This window comes from Nicotiana sylvestris, chromosome 10, assembly GCF_000393655.2.
Source record: "Nicotiana sylvestris chromosome 10, ASM39365v2, whole genome shotgun sequence".
Taxonomy (NCBI): domain Eukaryota; kingdom Viridiplantae; phylum Streptophyta; class Magnoliopsida; order Solanales; family Solanaceae; genus Nicotiana; species Nicotiana sylvestris.
In genome coordinates this window covers 110,480,415-110,497,396 of record NC_091066.1, presented here as the reverse complement: position 1 = coordinate 110,497,396, position 16,982 = coordinate 110,480,415, and the positions used below count along the sequence as shown (strand labels likewise).

At 42.1% G+C, this 16,982-nt stretch overlaps 1 protein-coding gene across 1 annotated transcript; it reads left to right on the top strand.

Moving 5' to 3' along the window:
• Positions 1 to 2,748: 2,748 nt before the first annotated feature.
• Positions 2,749 to 6,624, top strand: LOC138879805 (uncharacterized). Its single transcript, XM_070159439.1, has 5 exons — positions 2,749 to 3,081; positions 4,597 to 5,189; positions 5,526 to 5,703; positions 5,815 to 6,237; positions 6,385 to 6,624. The coding sequence occupies exons 1-5, from the start codon at positions 2,749 to 2,751 to the stop codon at positions 6,622 to 6,624; spliced, it is 1,767 nt and encodes a 588-aa protein (XP_070015540.1).
• The last annotated feature ends 10,358 nt before the right edge of the window (positions 6,625 to 16,982 follow it).

The following is a 16,982-nucleotide window of genomic DNA, read 5'->3' as shown; positions in this document are numbered from 1 at the left end:
GACTCCCTATTTTGTTAGTGTCATACCTTGAAATAAGAAAGAGGCCGGATAAGTTACGAAGCCGGATGGCCTTTTGGTTCCCGGTAAGTTGCCCCCTCCTCGACTCGAGTTGTCCGCTCGGGTACACAGTCTAGAACACTGACCCAGGTTTTGAACATAGAATGACATGACTTCATGCCGGATCTCTAGTAGGAACAATTATTTGCATCACGTTGCATTTGACTTAGGGGACTCAACACAGGGGTTGGGTCCGTCTAGGACTAGCAACCTGAAATGAAAAAGACTATTCTTATGCATCCTACTTGCTCTGTACATATATTTGTTTCGAACTTGCATGTTGACCGATTTCTGAATCTCGGGAATGTTGGAAAATTGAAGGAAAAAGAGAGAAAGAAAAAAAAGAAATATCATTTAGGGAGTTAATTGATTATTTTAGGAAAATCAATGACCAATTACTGGCAAAATTCTGCCGAAATTTTGAAAAAAAAAAGGAAAATATGTTATTTTGTCTTACTAAAAAAAAGAAAAGGAAAAAAATGGTCTTTTTGAAAAGTGTTTGTTGAAAAAAAAATCTTTTATTCTTAGTTTGGGAAAATGGGTTGTTTATTGTTTATTGAAATGGAAAAAATGAAAAAAGTCTGTTATTGTCAGCTTAAAAGTGGGCTGTTTTATTTGTTGGAAAGGAAAAAAAGAGTCTTGTTTCTAAAAATAGTTTTATTCATGAATAAAGATCAAAAGAGTATTGTTTTAAAATAGTTCGGTTAATTTGCCCGAACTACGCCGTTTGATTCTCACAGGGTGTGGGATACGTAGGCAACCCTCATCGGGTCCAACCTCCCCTTTGCAAAAATAACCAAAAAAAATATATATCAAAATTTTAATTTTTGTCATAAATAAACCAGGTGATGCCATTTTTGTCAAAAATAGCCAAATGTTCCCAAACGGGGCGCCGAAAGGCTGACTTTGCATAAACAGCCACCTTTGGTCGTATTTCAATTTTTGACCCTCACAGCCTTAAAATCTTCGCCCTCGAGGCATTGAAAGACCGTGCCGCAATATCGGGTCTTTTATCTAAAAAAAAAATTAGAATTGAGAATTGAGTTTTTCACGTGAAGTATAGGGGTAATTTTGAGTCAATAATATAGGTAGTTATTTTCTTGGAGTAAAATAAAAGTTTTCCTTTTGTTTGCTTAAACACTTTAATAAATGTGCAGGATGAGCACGATGATAAACGAGCCTTTTTCAATAATGACCAAAATCCATTTTGAGCTGCAATTGTGGTGGAATGATCTGGGTAACGAAGGGCAAGACGAAGTGAGAAAATATTTGAAAGACCTTCCTGATTTATTAAACATTCAGCCTCGGGGGGATATCATCAGGGCATTGGTCGCTCATTGGGATGCAACACATAATGTGTTTCATTTTTCAGACTTTGAACTCACCCTAACGTTAGAAGAAATAGCGGGGTACATTGGAAGTGACCAAGCTCCATTGAGATTCAAATACTTGATTGCTCCTATGGCCATTACCATACACCGATTCCTGGATTCCTTGAAAATACCCCGAACAGTTCATCATCCAGATTTTGCAAAGGGTTTCTGCAGTTTTCGCTTCATGTATGATAGATATGGCCATGTGGGCGGGTTCAATAATCCAGACTTTAAGCTGTGCAGCAAAAATAGCCGACAAAAATGGGAGGACCACAGACGAGTGGCATTTATGATAGCTTTTTTGGGTCTCGTAATATTCCCAAGGAAAGATGGCAATATTGATTTGAAAATAGCAGGCGTCGTCAGTACTTTGCAAACCATGGGGAAAAGCACTTTAGCACCTATGATTGTGGCTGATATCTTCAGAGCTCTCACTGCATGCAAAGCTGGGGGAAAATTTTTTGAGGGGTGTAATTTACTGTTACAGATGTGGATGATTGAGCATGTGTGCCCGCGCTCTCAGTTATTAAGTTATGGTTCGGCTGAGAAAACTTGTATAGGGGAATTTTGTACGAGAATCAAAGAGGCTAGTCTACCTGAAGGAGTCACGGCTTGGGCATTACTATTTTGGAACCTCAAGGCTAGCCAGATACAGTGGGTGCTTGGGTGGCTGTCTGTCGAGGAAGTCATATATATGCCAGCAGCCCGACCGCATTTTTTGCTAATGGGACTCAAAAGTATACAACCTTATGCACCATATCGGGTTCTGAGGCAACTCGGCAGATATCAAGTAATACCGGGAGATGAAGATTTGAGTACCCAAGTGGTAGAAATTAGTCCTGACGGTCGATTCCCCGAGGAAGAGGTTCGTTAAATTTGGAGTGAGTGTCAATATTTGATGGCAAACACTTGTGTGTCTGATAGGGTCAAAGGGGAAATTGCTCCAGGGTATCACGATTGGTTCAGAGGTGACGTGGTATATGGGAGACCGGCTAAAAGACCTCATCTTGAAGATTTCGCTAAGTCATCTCAAGAGCAGTGGGATTGGTTAGCAAAGGAAGAAAGCTATCGAGTTGAGATTGGTAAATTAAAGCAACAAGTCGAGAGTCTGAAATTCGAGAACAGTGTACAGGTTGCCGCGGATCAAGGTGAAAAGAATAGACTAGCCAAAGAAAATGAAGCACTTAGGGCCCAGATCCGACAGTTGAAGATAACCATTGATAAGCAACCCAGAAGCCGGTCCGATGAACAATTGGTAAAGAGATTGGAAAGCGAAGTCAGGGAACGGCGGGATGAGTTAGGGAAATCTAAAAAGGCCATGGCAGAACTTAAGGCCCAGTGGGCGACAAGAACCGGGGAGCGTTGCCAATACTTGAATCAGTTGAAAAGGGACCATGAGAAAATTGTTGCCAATTTAAAGAGAAAAGTGGTTGCCCTTGAGGGTAAAGCAGTTAGGCAGGCTAGAGACTTCGAAACGGAAAGCGGGCATTGTTACAACTTGTTGGCTCAAATGGAGGCAGAAGTGCAACAGCTGCAAGACCAGCACTTACAAGACTCCCGAGCTTTAAAAACATGCAGCGATCAAATAAGACGCTTGCTCATAGAAAAGAAGCAAACAAAAGACAGGATTAGAGCCATTGCTCATGCTATTGTCAGGAGATGCCGGGTTTGTGAAGACATGACCTGTACCACTTTTATCTCAGCAGTGATGATCTATGTGAAGCGAACCATGAATGAGTTAGAGCAGCTTGAAAGGGATTTGGATCCTAGACTCGCGGCGAGGCCGAACGATGCCCCGCGGATACCTAAGTTCGAAGCACTAGAATATGCATAGTCCGTGTCTGTAAGTGTTTACCATTTCGCGTCAGTCTTTTGTACGTCCGTTACCTCTCTGAGTTGAGTATGTTTGCAAGTTTAGAGTTTTTGGTTTGATATCTGATTGCATTTGTTAGTTTCTTTCCCAAAACAAAAAATGTCGAGTTTGTAAGAGTCTGTTTATTAATGAAATCGAGCATTTTATTTCCACCTTGTCTTTACATTTATTTTCACGAACTACACTTGGTCTGATTCGTGCGGGGTCACGATACGGAGGCAATCTCCATAGGATTCGACCATAACCAAAAGGAAAACAAAAGAACGAAAGGAAATAGAAGGAAAATCGAAAAAGAAAGAAGGAAAGAAAGAGTGGAAAAAAGAAGAGGAAAGAGCGGAAAAACAGAAAGGGGAAGAAAGAAAAGAGCGGAAAAACAAGATAGAGAAAAGAAAAGCACAAGAGAAGAATAAGGCGAGGAGAGGAAAAACAAAACGAGGAATGAAATGACCGGGATGACGCATGCAATCGAGCAAACGCATAATAGAAAGGGTTAACTGTATAAGTGCATTCATGCCAACGTGTGGTTATTAAATCTGTTAAAACCTAATCGCTAACAAAGTGGTTGTTTAAATGTGTGAATCTCAGGCAGGTGGTTAGTTGATTGGCAATTCTGGTAACTCATCCATACAACACCCGGTCGAAAGATCAAGTAAAAATGACAGGGCAGGATTCAGAAATCAGCATCGTAGACCCTTCGAATGAGGTTGAGGTAATAGATGTGGGTGCTATGAAAGAAGAGATGAGGAAATTAAAGGCACAAATGGCTGAAATGCATCGGGCATGGTCGCGGGGACACCCAGCACCACTATATCCTGCTAACCCATCTTACATCCCACCCCTGGCTCAAGCTCAGGAGCCTACCACTCCCCACGCATCTTCAGCTTTCCCTTATCAGGCCCAGGGTTATGGTACTACATCATACGCTCCCCCAGCTCCACCCTCTAAACAGAACCCCCCACCACCCATGGTTCCCGTCTTTGTGGCACTTCCCCCAGCTCCACTACATAGATCATCCAGTGAGCCGCTATTCCAGGCTCATGACACCCAATATTATCCTCCCGACCCACTTTTAAAGCACCTGAACCATATACCTACTCTCCCCATTTTGAAATCCCAGGAGAAGTTGAGAAACCGGTTAAGAATGCGGAGCAAGAGGAGGTGATTCATAAAGTCAAAAGCCTGGAGCAATCCTTCAGGAACATGCATGGCTTAGGAAACCAAGTTAGCGTCGCATACAAAGATTTGTGCCCTTTTCCTGATGTACAGTTGCCTGTGGGATTTAAAATGCCAAAGTTTGATTTGTATGAGGGGCACGGTGACCCAGTAGCCCATCTTCGTGGTTTCTGTAGCAAAATGAGAGGTGCCGGGGAAAAGGATGAGTTGTTAATAGCATATTTCGGTCAAAGCCTGAGCGGGTCAGCACTAGAATGGTACACGAGGCAAGACCCCGGCCGATGGTATACATGGGATGATTTGGCCCAGGCATTCATTGGCCATTTTCAATATAACCTCGAGATAGTACCCGATCATCTGTCATTGTTAAAACTGGAAAAGAAGCCTGGGGAAAGTTTTAGAGAGTTTGGTTTCCGCTGGAGGGAACAAGTTGCAAGGGTTGACCCCCCCATGAGGGAAAGTGAGATGGTAGATTATTTCTTGCAAACATTGGAACCTACTTATTTCGGTCATCTAGTGACATCTGTCGGAAAGTCGTTTAATGAAGTGGTAAAGATGGGAGCCATGATTGAAGAAGGGTTGAAATCTAACAAAATTTTGAGCTACTCGGCGTTGAAAGCAACCACCCAGGCCATCCAAAGCGGCACTGGTGGTGTGCTAGGGAAAAAGAAGAAGGAGGAAGTTGCTGCAGTTGAAGCTAATGTTTGGTCCAGGCACAATAACCACCCACCATACTACAACCAACCCAGACCCCACCACCCAAACTATCAATATACCCCATATGGCCCACCGCAACACTATTATCCACCACCAGAACCATACTTTTCTATTCACCACGCCCAGACCTACACTCAGCCCCCAGTGCACTCACAATGGCGTGCACCGAACCCCCAAAACACACATCCACCCCCACAAAACACCTATCCACCTCCCAGGGCTAACAGACCAGGAACCAACTTCCGCCCAAACCAAGCTTTTAGAAATGAGAAGGCCCCAAACAGGAAAACATTTACTCCGCTGGGAGAATCTTACACTTCTCTCTTCCACAGATTGAAGCAGTTGGGGATGCTGACCCCAGTTGAATCCAAAGCACCAAACCCTCCTCCCAGAAACCTGGATCACTTTGTTAGTTGCGAGTATTGCTCAAGGATGTCGGGGCACGATATTGAAAAGTGTTGGAAATTGAAAAACGCAATCCAAGAGCTCATTGATAATCGCCGTATCGAGGTACAGGCTCCAGAGGCCCCAAACATCAATCAAAATCCGTTACCAGCACATTATGAGGCCAACATGATTGAACTGATACATAAAGGGGCAGAACCTAAGAAACCTTCGCAGGTGGTTATGATGATTCGTTCTACGGAAACCAAAGAAAAGACGTTAAGTGCAGGGCCAGGGGTTCAGTTAAAAGCAATAAAAGATAAGCCAGTGTTAGTAATGGGGAAGGGACCATTTGTATATGAGAAAAAGCAGGAGCCAGTCAAGATAGTGGTATCAGGGTCAATATCGGCGCCCGTGGTGGTTGTGAAGGGAGCTTATGTAGAGCCGGTTGTCATAAAACCGGTAGTCCAGTTACCCGTGGTTGATAGCAAAGCCGTACCGTGGAAGTATGACAAGGTAGCGGTGACATACAAAGGAAAGGAAATTGAGGAAGAGAGTTGTAAAGCACAAGGACTAACCCGGTCGGGAGGTTGTTTCGCTCCCGAGGAGTTGAGAAAAGCTAAGGGCGCAAAAGACAATCCAGTGCCAGTTAAAAAAGCCGTAACGGAAGAAGAGGCAGAAGAGTTTCTAAAAAGGATGAAGGTACAAGATTATTCCATTGTTGAACAACTGAGAAAAACACCAGCCCAAATCTCGTTGTTGTCGTTACTAATTCACTCTGAAGAGCACTGCCGAGCGTTAATGAAGATATTGAATGAGGCTCATGTGCCTGACAAAATTTCAGTGAACCATTTAGAGACAATTGCCAACAAGATCTTTGAAGTGAACAGGGTAGCATTTTCTGATGATGAATTGCCTATGGAAGGCACAGAACATAACAAGGCTCTGTATTTGACGGTCAAATGTGAAGGTTCAATGGTTACTCGGGCACTAATCGATAACGGGTCGAGTGCTAATATTTGCACATTATCCACATTGAACAGTTAAAGATTGATGAGGATAGAATCCGCAAAAATAGTATTTGTGTTCGGGGGTTCGACGGAGGAGGAACAAACACGGTAGGGGATATTGTACTCGAATTGACTATTGGCCCAGTCAAATTCATGATGGAATTTCAGGTGCTGGATGCTGAAGTATCATATAATCTGTTGTTGGGTCGACCATGGATTCATGCAGCAAAAGCCGTGCCCTCCACGCTGCACCAAGTGGTCAAATTTGAGTGGGACTGACAAGAAATTGTGTTACATGGGGAAGATCCCTCGTGCGCCACGAATGATGCCACTGTACCCTTTATAGAAACTGAAGATGATAAGGGTCCATGGGTGTATCAGATCCTCGACACGATTCCGGTAAGCAGGGTGCCTGAGGGTAAAAGCATGCCATGTCCTAGGGTGTCAACTGCGACCGTCATGGTAGTGTCAGAAATGCTGAATAACGGGTTCGTGCCCGGGAAGGGTTTGGGGGTTGAACTACAGGGCATTACTCAACCTGTGTCTTTGCCCAAAAATCTGGACACCTTTGGGTTAGGGTTCAAACCAACAGCGGCAGATGTCAGAAAGGCCCGTAAGTTGAAGAAGAAAGCTTGGGTGCTCCCTAAACCAATTCCTCGATTGTCCAGGTCCTTCGTCAGGCCGGGTATCAAGAAACAGTCATTGGCAAAGATGTCAGGTTCGTTAATTGAGGCGGATGGGAATTTGGATAAGGTGTTTGAGAAAGTATTTACTGAAGTAAACATGGTTGAGGCCGGGGAAGGGTCAAGCAGAGCAGACATACAGTACATCGGACCACGTGCTAACATCAACAATTGGGAAGCTACTCCTCTTCCAGTTCGGAGGGAGTCGTGGTAGTGGGTTTTGTTTTCCTTTTTGTCACCTGGATTATTCCAGGGTTTGTAATCCAGTTGTTATGTTCCGTCCGTTTGGATGAGTTAAAACCTTGTTGTCTTTACGTTTAATGAAATGCAATTTTCTTCGTCCCTAATTCTCTTTCCATTTTCTTTTCTTTTCTTTGTACAGTTCTTTTTATGCTGATATCAATGACATGACATGCATGAGGAATCTTCGGCCCAGTTTTAAAAGCCAATCTAGTTCAGAAGTAATAATACAAGAGATCGAGTGTGATGATGGGATGGATTGTAATAATGATGAAGCTTATGAGGAAATTAGTAAAGAATTAAGTCACTTTGAAGAAAAACCCAAACCTAACCTAAATGACACAGAAGCGGTTAATCTAGGGGACCAAGACAATGTACGGGCAACTAAAGTAAGTGTTCATTTGGAGCCACAACTCAAGGAAGAGATAATTGAAGTATTGCATGAGTACAAAGACGTTTTTGCATGGTCTTATGATGATATGCCGGGTCTAAGCACCGATTTGGTGGTTCATAAATTGCCCACTGATCCATCACTCCTCCCTGTCAAGCAGAAATTGAGAAAGTTCAAAACAGACATAAATGTGAAAATCAAAGAAGAGATTACAAAGCAGTTTGAGGCAAAAGTTATTCAGGTGACACGGTACCCCACTTGGTTAGCTAATGTCGTGCCTGTGCCAAAGAAAGATGGTAAGACCAGGGTGTGCGTCGATTATCGAGACCTTAACAAGGCAAGTCCAAAAGATAATTTCCCATTGCCCAACATCCATATACTAATCGACAATTGTGCCAAACATGATATTGGCTCTTTTGTGGATTGTTATGCGGGTTATCATCAGATTCTAATGGACGAGGAAGATGTAGAAAAGACGGCATTCATCACGCCGTGGGGAACATATTGTTATCGAGTCATGCCCTTTGGTTTGAAAAACGTTGGGGCAACTTATATGAGGGTCATGACAACTATCTTCCATGATATGATACATAAGGAAATCGAGGTATACGTGGATGATGTGATCGTGAAGTCTAGACAGCAATCCGACCATGTCAGAGATTTGAGAAAATTCTTTCAAAGGCTTCGCAGGTACAATCTTAAGCTCAATCCTGCGAAATGTGCTTTCGGGGTGCCATCTGGGAAGTTGTTGGGATTTATAGTCAGCCGAAGGGGTATTGAATTAGACCCGTCAAAGATCAAAGCTATTCAGGAGTTGCCACCTCCAAGAAACAAAACCGAGGTGATGAGCTTGTTGGGAAGACTGAACTATATCAGCAGGTTCATTGCTCAGCTCACGGCAACGTGTGAGCCAATTTTCAAGTTGTTGAAGAAAGATACCGCGGTCAAATGGACTGATGAATGTCAGGAGGCTTTTGATAAGATAAAGGGGTATTTGTCAAACCCACCTGTGTTAGTTCCACCAGAACCAGGGAGACCTTTGATTTTATATCTGACAGTGGTGGACAGTTCATTCGACTGTGTACTGGGGCAGCATGATGTTACGGGCAGAAAGGAGCAGGCTATTTACTATCTCAGTAAGAAGTTCACATCTTACGAGGTCAAGTATACTCATCTGGAAAGGACATGTTGTGCCCTAACTTGGGTTGCACAGAAATTGAAACATTACTTGTCATCCTACACCACTTACCTTATATCTCGCCTGGACCCGTTGAAGTATATTTTTCAGAAACCCATGCCCACAGGAAGGCTTGCAAAGTGGCAGATCTTACTTACAGAATTCGACATTGTCTATGTGACACGGACTGCCATGAAAGCACAGGCATTAGCCGATCATTTGGCGGAGAACCCCGTTGATGAAGATTATGAACCTTTGAAAACCTATTTCCCTGATGAAGAGGTAATGCACATTGACGAATTGGAACAAGCTGAGAAGTCGGGATGGAAACTTTTCTTTGATGGGGCTGCAAATATGAAGGGCGTGGGAATAGGTGCGGTACTTATTTCGGAAACAGGCCAGCATTACCCCGTTACAGCTCGACTTCGTTTCTACTGTACAAACAACATGGCAGAATATGAGGCGTGTATATTGGGATTGAGATTAGTTGTGGATATGGGTGTACGGGAAGTCTTGGTCATGGGTGACTCGGACCTACTGGTACACCAGATTCAAGGAGAGTGGGAAACACGAGACTTGAAGCTTATACCGTATCGACAGTGTCTGCATGAGCTTTGCCAGCATTTTCAGGCCATAGAATTTAGGCACATCCCGAGGATTCATAATGAGGTTACTGACGCTTTGGCTACTTTGGCGTCAATGTTGCACCATCCAGATAAGGCTTACATTGATCCGTTGCAAATTTAGGTCCGCGATCAGCATGCTTACTGTAATGTGATAGAAGAGGAAATCGATGGAGAGCCGTGGTTCCATGACATCAAAGAGTACATCAAAGCGGGAATATATCCAACGCAGGCCACCGGTGATCAGAAAAGAACAATTCGACGGTTGGCAAGTGGGTTTTTCCTTAGTGGAGGGGTACTGTACAAAAGAACGCCGGATCTCGGTTTGCTAAGATGTATAGATGCACGGCAGACCACAATTATCATGACGGAGGTGCATTCCGGAGTTTGTGGACCGCATATGAGTGGGTATGTTCTAGCAAAGACGATTCTCCGAGCGGGTTATTATTGGCTCACGATGGAGCGAGACTGTATCAGTTTTGTGCGTAAGTGTCATCAATGCCAAGTGCATGGAGATTTGATTTATGCTCTACCATCAGAATTGCATACGATGTCCGCACCATGGCCTTTTGTTGCATGGGGCATGGATGTTATTGGGCCAATTGATCCAACAGCATCAAATGGGCACAGGTTTATCTTGGTAGCTATAGATTACTTTACCAAATGGGTGGAAGCCAAGACATTCAAGTCTGTGACTAAGAAGGCTGTAGTCGACTTCGTGCATTCAAATATCATCTGTCGGTTTGGGATCCCGAAGGTAATCATCACAGATAATGGGGCTAATCTTAATAGTCATTTGATGAAGGAGACATGCGAGCAGTTTAAGATTGCTCACAGGCACTCTACTCCGTATCGTCCCAAGGCAAATGGTGCGGTTGAAGCAGCTAATAAGAACATAAAGAAAATACTCCGGAAGATGGTTGAAGGATCTAGACAGTGGCACGAGAAATTGCCTTTTGCATTGTTAGGATATCGCACCACCGTGCGTACCTTGGTAGGAGCGACTCCTTACTCATTGGTATATGGTACCGAGGCAATAATACCCGCAGAAGTAGAAATCCCATCTCTGCGAATCATTGCAGAGGCTGAGATTGATGATGATGAATGGGTGAAAAGCCATCTTGAACAGTTGAGTTTGATCGACGAGAAAAGATTGGCCTCAGTGTGTCATGGCCAACTGTACCAACGAAGAATGGCGAGAGCATACAACAAGAAGGTACGTCTAAGGAAATTTGAAGTCGGGCAATTAGTACTGAGGCGGATCTTGCCTCATTGGGCTGAGGCAAAAGGAAAATTCGCCCCAAACTGGCATGGACCATTTGTAGTAACCAGAGTGTTGTCTAACGGAGCATTGTATTTGACCGATGTGGAGGGAAAATGTGTAGAAATGGCCATCAATTCTGACGCGGTCAAAAGATATTATGTATGATTTCTTTATTTTTCTGAATGTGTCTGTCTGTATTTGGCATATCTTAAAGATTAAAATGATGAAGGCATTTTGTCTTGCTATCCAAACACTCTTATCCCTTGTTATCCCCCTTCGAGCCTTACTTATTTTTTTTTCTCACCCCTCTTTCGGAATCAGCGGCACTATCAGAGAACACAGGTGCCAAACACAAAGGAAAGAAGAGAAAAACAAAAAGAAAATAAAGAAAAGAAAAGAAAGGAGAGAAAAGAAGGAAAAGAAGAAAAATATAATATAAAAAAAGAAGAAGAAGAAAAAGAAGAACGAAAAAAAGAAGAAAATAAGAAAGAGAAGAAAAGAAAAGAAGAAAAGGAAAAGAAAAAAAGAAAGCGAAAGAAAAGGAAAAAAAGAAAATCACAACGACAAAGTTAAATACAGTGAACTACGTTTGACTTGATCCCGAAAGGGTTCGTAGGCAGCCTTACTCGAGGTTCAGTCATATCAAATAAAAATCCTAAAATCCCCAAGCAAGAAGCTGGGGCAGAAATTGTGATTGTTATGAAAGTTGGATTCCGCAAGTTGTAATTTGAACCCATTCGAATTGTTTCGAGCCTTTTATACCTCGCTTTCTAACCCCATCCAAAAGCCCACATTATGGTCCAAAGAAAGACCTTTTGATCAATCTCTAAGAAATGTCAGGTCGAACAGATGGTGGTAATTTGTATCAGTGGCAACACTCTGGTTCAAACAAGAAAGAACGAAAGCAAAATGAGAGAGTCTTATCGGTGAAAACCCTCACGGGCACCGTAAGGCGACGGGAGCTGAGAGAAAATAAACGAGAGAGTCTTATGGGTGAAAACCCTCGCGGGCACCTTGAGGCAAAAGTGAGTTGGAAGACAGTTAAAAGGCAAAAGGTTTGTGGGTGGAAGAATGTTTCGAGGTACCGCGGGAAAACTAGGGAAAGGTCTGGGTGATTTAAACAATTGATAGAAGTTCTGGGCAACAAAGTATGGCAATTGAAAGTTGGTTATTTGGACAGATTGGGCCGATTAATCCAAAATGCATGTCATGACCTTGGGTACCAGCTGTCTCGCTCAGCTAAGTTTCTTTTCCTTCTCTTCCTAAAAACAGTCATCTGGTTTTGGATTTTTCTTATCCTTAATTCAAAAATCGTTGCATTTCATTTTCTGTTAAGGGTCTTCATTTAGCAGAGATACTCCAGTACTAGTTTTGGCCAAAGCAGGCAGAAGGGATTTCAAAGCTCACTACCATCTTCCGGAATTGTAAAGCACAACGTGGTCAGAGCATGCCAAAAACAACATGATGTAAATGGAATAGGGGAAGGCGCCGGAAGTTGCATTGGCAGAATATTTGAGAAATGTTATGGAAAATGTGAAGGTTCAGGCAAAAGGGTCGGAAAGATGAGACAACAGTATGGGTATAAAAGCATTCAGGTGGTCAGAAATCGGGGAGTTAACGGATGTCTTATCGGGGAAATGATTGGGAAATATCGTGGGAAAGGCAAAGCTCAAACAAAAGGTCAGAAAAGTAAAACAACAGCAGGAGTGTAAAACACTTAGGTCACTGGATGTCGGGAAATTTAAAAGTTGGTCAGAAAATCAAGCGGTTCAGAAACAACATGTGGAAGTCAGTCAACACAAAGCATTGCAGGGGAAGGATTTTTCAGCAAAATGCCATCAACTAACCACCATTTTAAACTAACGAAATTTTCTTTGATTGTAACAGGGGCAGAAAGTTAGTCATTGAAAAGGGAATGGCAAAGTGCGGTTTGATTGAATACAAGATAATCTTGGAGTGCATAAGGGGAATTGAATTGGATCACAAAGTTAGCATGATTAAAACAAGTGTAAGTTGTCAGGACCTTCCTGGATAATAGGATGTAGTTCAGATACCCGAAAGTCAGGAGTCCGCCTGGAAAACTGAGACATGCATTTTTTTATTTTTTAGCAGTCAGGAGTCCGCCTGGAGAACAGAGACATGCATTTTGTTAATTTTAGGAGTCAGGAGTCCGCCTGAAGAACAGAGACGTACTTTTCAAGTTTGAAATCAGGATGTCCGCCTGGAAAATAGAGACATACAGTTTTGATTTTAGCAATCAGGAGTCCGCCTGGAGAACAAAGACATGTATTTTTGAAATTTAACAATCACGAGTCCGCCTGGAGAACAAAGACATGTATTTTTGAAATTTAACAATCAGGAGTCCACCTGGAGAACAGAGACATGTATTTTTGAAATTTAGCAATCAGGAGTCCGCCTGAAGAACGGAGACATACAGTTTTAACTTTAGCAATCAGGAGTCCGCTTGAAGAATGGAGACATACAGTTTAAATCTAGCAGTCAGGAGTCCACCTGGAGAACGGAGGCACACAGTTCAAGTTTTGGGAAGTCAGAAGTCCGCCTGGAGAACGGAGACACGTATTTTGAATTTCGACAGTCAGGAGCCCGCCTGGATAACAGAGGAATACATTAGAGTTCAGGATTACTCAAGTTCAGCAGTTTGGAGAGAGAGAAGAACATCTCAGTTAGCCAGTCGAAATAGCAACAGGGAATTTTTAGCGAGGCAACACAAGACAACAAGGCAACAAGGAAGTACAAGAGCAAGTTGGAAGAATCTAGATAGGACTTTTGTAATTCATAGTTCATAGCTTAGTCTAGCTTCTTTTATTTTTACACGGTGTAATAAGGGAGGTCAGCAAGCAGTAGCAACAGCACTCACAGTGAAATCACAGCTCCCGTTGGTCCCAGCTACCAGTCATTCTTGAACTACAATGACCTGATTCCTGTTTAGCCCAGGATATGTAGGTAACCTCTGAAGCAGGATGCGGTCAAACTTTTCGAAAATGCTTCACAATGGAATATTTGAACGGGCAAAAATCGCTCGTAGTCGCTCACTTATCTTTGCCCGAAAACCTTTCATGTTTCCGAGCAAAGAGGGGCAGCTGTGAGCACATGATTTTTGCCCTACATATGAATAATTCCCAAAATCCCAAACAAAATAATTTGTCTTGATTTTTACAATTTTTGTGCATCTTGGTGTCATTCTTTGATAATTGTTGCATTTTATTTGCGCATGATAATTTTTATAAAATACAAAAATATGCATGTTGGCACTTAGGCTTTAGTTTTATGTTTAGTATCCATTAGGGTTTAAGTTGTTTAGGACAAAACATGAAAATCACAAAATTAGTTCTCTTTTGCATTTGTCATGAAATAGTCTGTTATTTTATTTAAAACAATTTTTAGGAATTGATTAATCTTTGTTTTGAAATAATTAGGATTTCATTGTTAGTTTTACATCTTTACAAAAATTAGAAAATTAGAAAAATTGTAAAAAATGGGAAAAAGATTGCAAAAAGAATTGAAAAATACATAATGGAGGTAAATTTGTTAGAGATCCGGAAATTTGGGCCGTTTTTGCACATTTTCTTTTAGCCCAAACGACTTAAAAAAAATACCCCGTTTCAGCCCAGCCCAAACCCCTACCCGGTCCGTCCCCCCCTTTAAATGAAACGGCGTCGTTTCAGGACCTCCGGATCAGGACCGTTGGATCTCATCAATCCGACGGTCCGGAACTAACGAGGATCCCGGTATATAAGTGTCCAAACCAGACCCCCCCACCCCCATTTCCATCGTCTTCTTCACCCTACCCCCTTCTCCCCTAACCCTAATCCGCGCCGCCCTAAAAGCCCTTGCCGGCGGTGAACGTCAACTACACCGTTCACCCTGAAAATAACACCATAGGTTCCCCTCACCTTCCTCTTGCTACTACACTCGGTGGTTTTCCTCGAATAGGGACGGAACTCTTCGAATCTTGATTTAAAGTTTTCCGGCCAGTTGATAGTTTGTCCAACTCGGCCCAAATTCACACCCCACAACCCCCAACCCTTCCTCAACCTCAATCTGTGGTTGTTTCCTTTCGAATCACCCTGAAACGTCTCAAATATTAGATCTAAGAATCTCGTCCTAAACCCTAAAATCAAATCCTTCTGATTTTGAACCGTAGCACCCTAACCATGTGTTCTCATGTAAGAACACATGGTTAGGGATGTTACGCGTCAAAAATCGGAAAGGGTTCGTATGTTCTTGACTGGCCGGAGCTCTTCTGCCTTTGTGAGTCTTTCTGTTCTTTCTTTTACTGCTTCTTTTACTCACATGTTTAAAATATTACTCACAGTCATTGTTTCATTATTGTCCTGTTAATTTTTGGTTTAACTGTGTTAGTTTAGGTTTTGTTAATAATTGTTGATGCTGAGTTTGTTAGTTGGTTGATTGATTATAATTTCTGGTTTATAATTTCGTAATTAGTTTAAGTTCTTTTAATGTATCATAAGCACAGTTTGTTTTAGTTTAGTTTGATTGAGTTGGTTAATTGAACGAGATTAGGGTAATCAGTATGTTTAGTTTGGTTTCTGTTTGTTAGTTGATTAATCTTAGCTGGTTTTTGATTGTTAGTTAATTGATTTAGTTAGTTTCAGACTGGGTTAGGGTGTTGGGTTTGGTTGTTAAGGACAAGGGTAGGGTTAGTGATTCTGAGAGGCTTTCAGGGGTAATCTGGGTAGGGAAAAGGGTAGTTCTGATAGGAATAGTAATATCAAGGTATAAAGAAGGGTAGTATGGGTATTGTATGGGTAGAGGAATGCTTTAGGACCTTCTAGAATGGGTTTCAAGTGTAAATTTTAATAAGTACACTGTAGTTACTTGTTTAGCAAGATAAGAATAGAGGGACCAAAGTGAAAATATGGAGGGACTAATTAGAGAAATCAAAACTTAGTTTATTCTTTGGGGTTTTGCCTATAAAAGGGCATTAGATGCCTTGGAAAAGGGGCCTGCTCTCAGATATTCTGCTTTGAGCCTTAAAAGTTTCAACTGAAGTGTTCATTTCTTTGGTGAGCATTTCAATTCTGAGAGTATTCAAAAATAAAAACACCCAAATGTGGAAATCTGAAACAACTTCACAGTTTATCACTAATTCTGGGTTTCAGCTGTGAAGGCCAGGGAAGTGTTAACAGTCTGTTAAGCTGGCCTTTGGGAATTTTGTTTATATTTTTGGTTTCAAAGCAATCTGCCCGTGTTCTGTGGTATCTCATTGCTGGGTTTGCTGTCTGTTGCTGTTGAAAGTAGCTGATTCCTCTCCTTTTCTTCTATTTTCATTACAAATCTCAGGTACATTTCTTTGATTCTCATCCATGTAAGTTCAAGTTTGAAGTGGAGAACAGTGAAGAATGTTACTGAATTTCATGGCCTTAGGAAACATTGTTTGCTGATTACCATTTCATAATGTAGTTCGTTTAAATTGTCTGGCTATCACTAATTGACTTAGTTAGTGTGGATTCGAGCCAGTGACTGATGTGTATAATTTGGACTAATGAATTGTCCCGCATGATTCTGATTGTTTTAATTAGCTAGTGGACATTTGGGTATTCGGGTTCATGTATATAGTTCAGGTGGGGGTTATTTTAATTAAACATTTCATGTTTATACCATTATCATTTTCGGTTTGCTTAAGTTTCATGGCATGCTGAAACCGAATCTGCAAAAGTTGCAATTAATTTAGAGTTTGGTTGCCTTAATTTTGGGTATAAGATGAATTGGACACAGCTTCATGCTGGGCCAGTTTTGGGCCTAGCGAATTTGCAGTCAGCCCAGATTGTGGGTAGACAAGAAATTGAAACAGGGCCCAAGGATTCAATCCCTAGGCTGCGCAAATGCAAGCCCAGTTTTGGGCCTGCTCTGAGCCTAACGTCTAGGCGCTCTAAGGGGCTGTGTCCGCAGCCTTGGCCTAGTGGGGCTTTGTGAGCTCAGGGCCCATTCGTTTGGTATTTTTGTCCAGATTTTCAACTGCAAATTCAACGAAT

Excerpts from the sequence above, each read along its gene's own strand:
- LOC138879805 (XM_070159439.1), top strand. The coding sequence starts at position 2,749 with ATGGCAGAACTTAAGGCCCAGTGGGCGACAAGAACCGGGGAGCGTTGC. Across the intron at positions 3,082-4,596 it reads GAGCCATTGCTCATGCTATT|TTTGATTTGTATGAGGGGCA; the intron begins GTCAGGAGATGC and ends AAAATGCCAAAG. Across the intron at positions 5,190-5,525 it reads GAAGCTAATGTTTGGTCCAG|ATTGAAGCAGTTGGGGATGC; the intron begins GCACAATAACCA and ends TCTCTTCCACAG.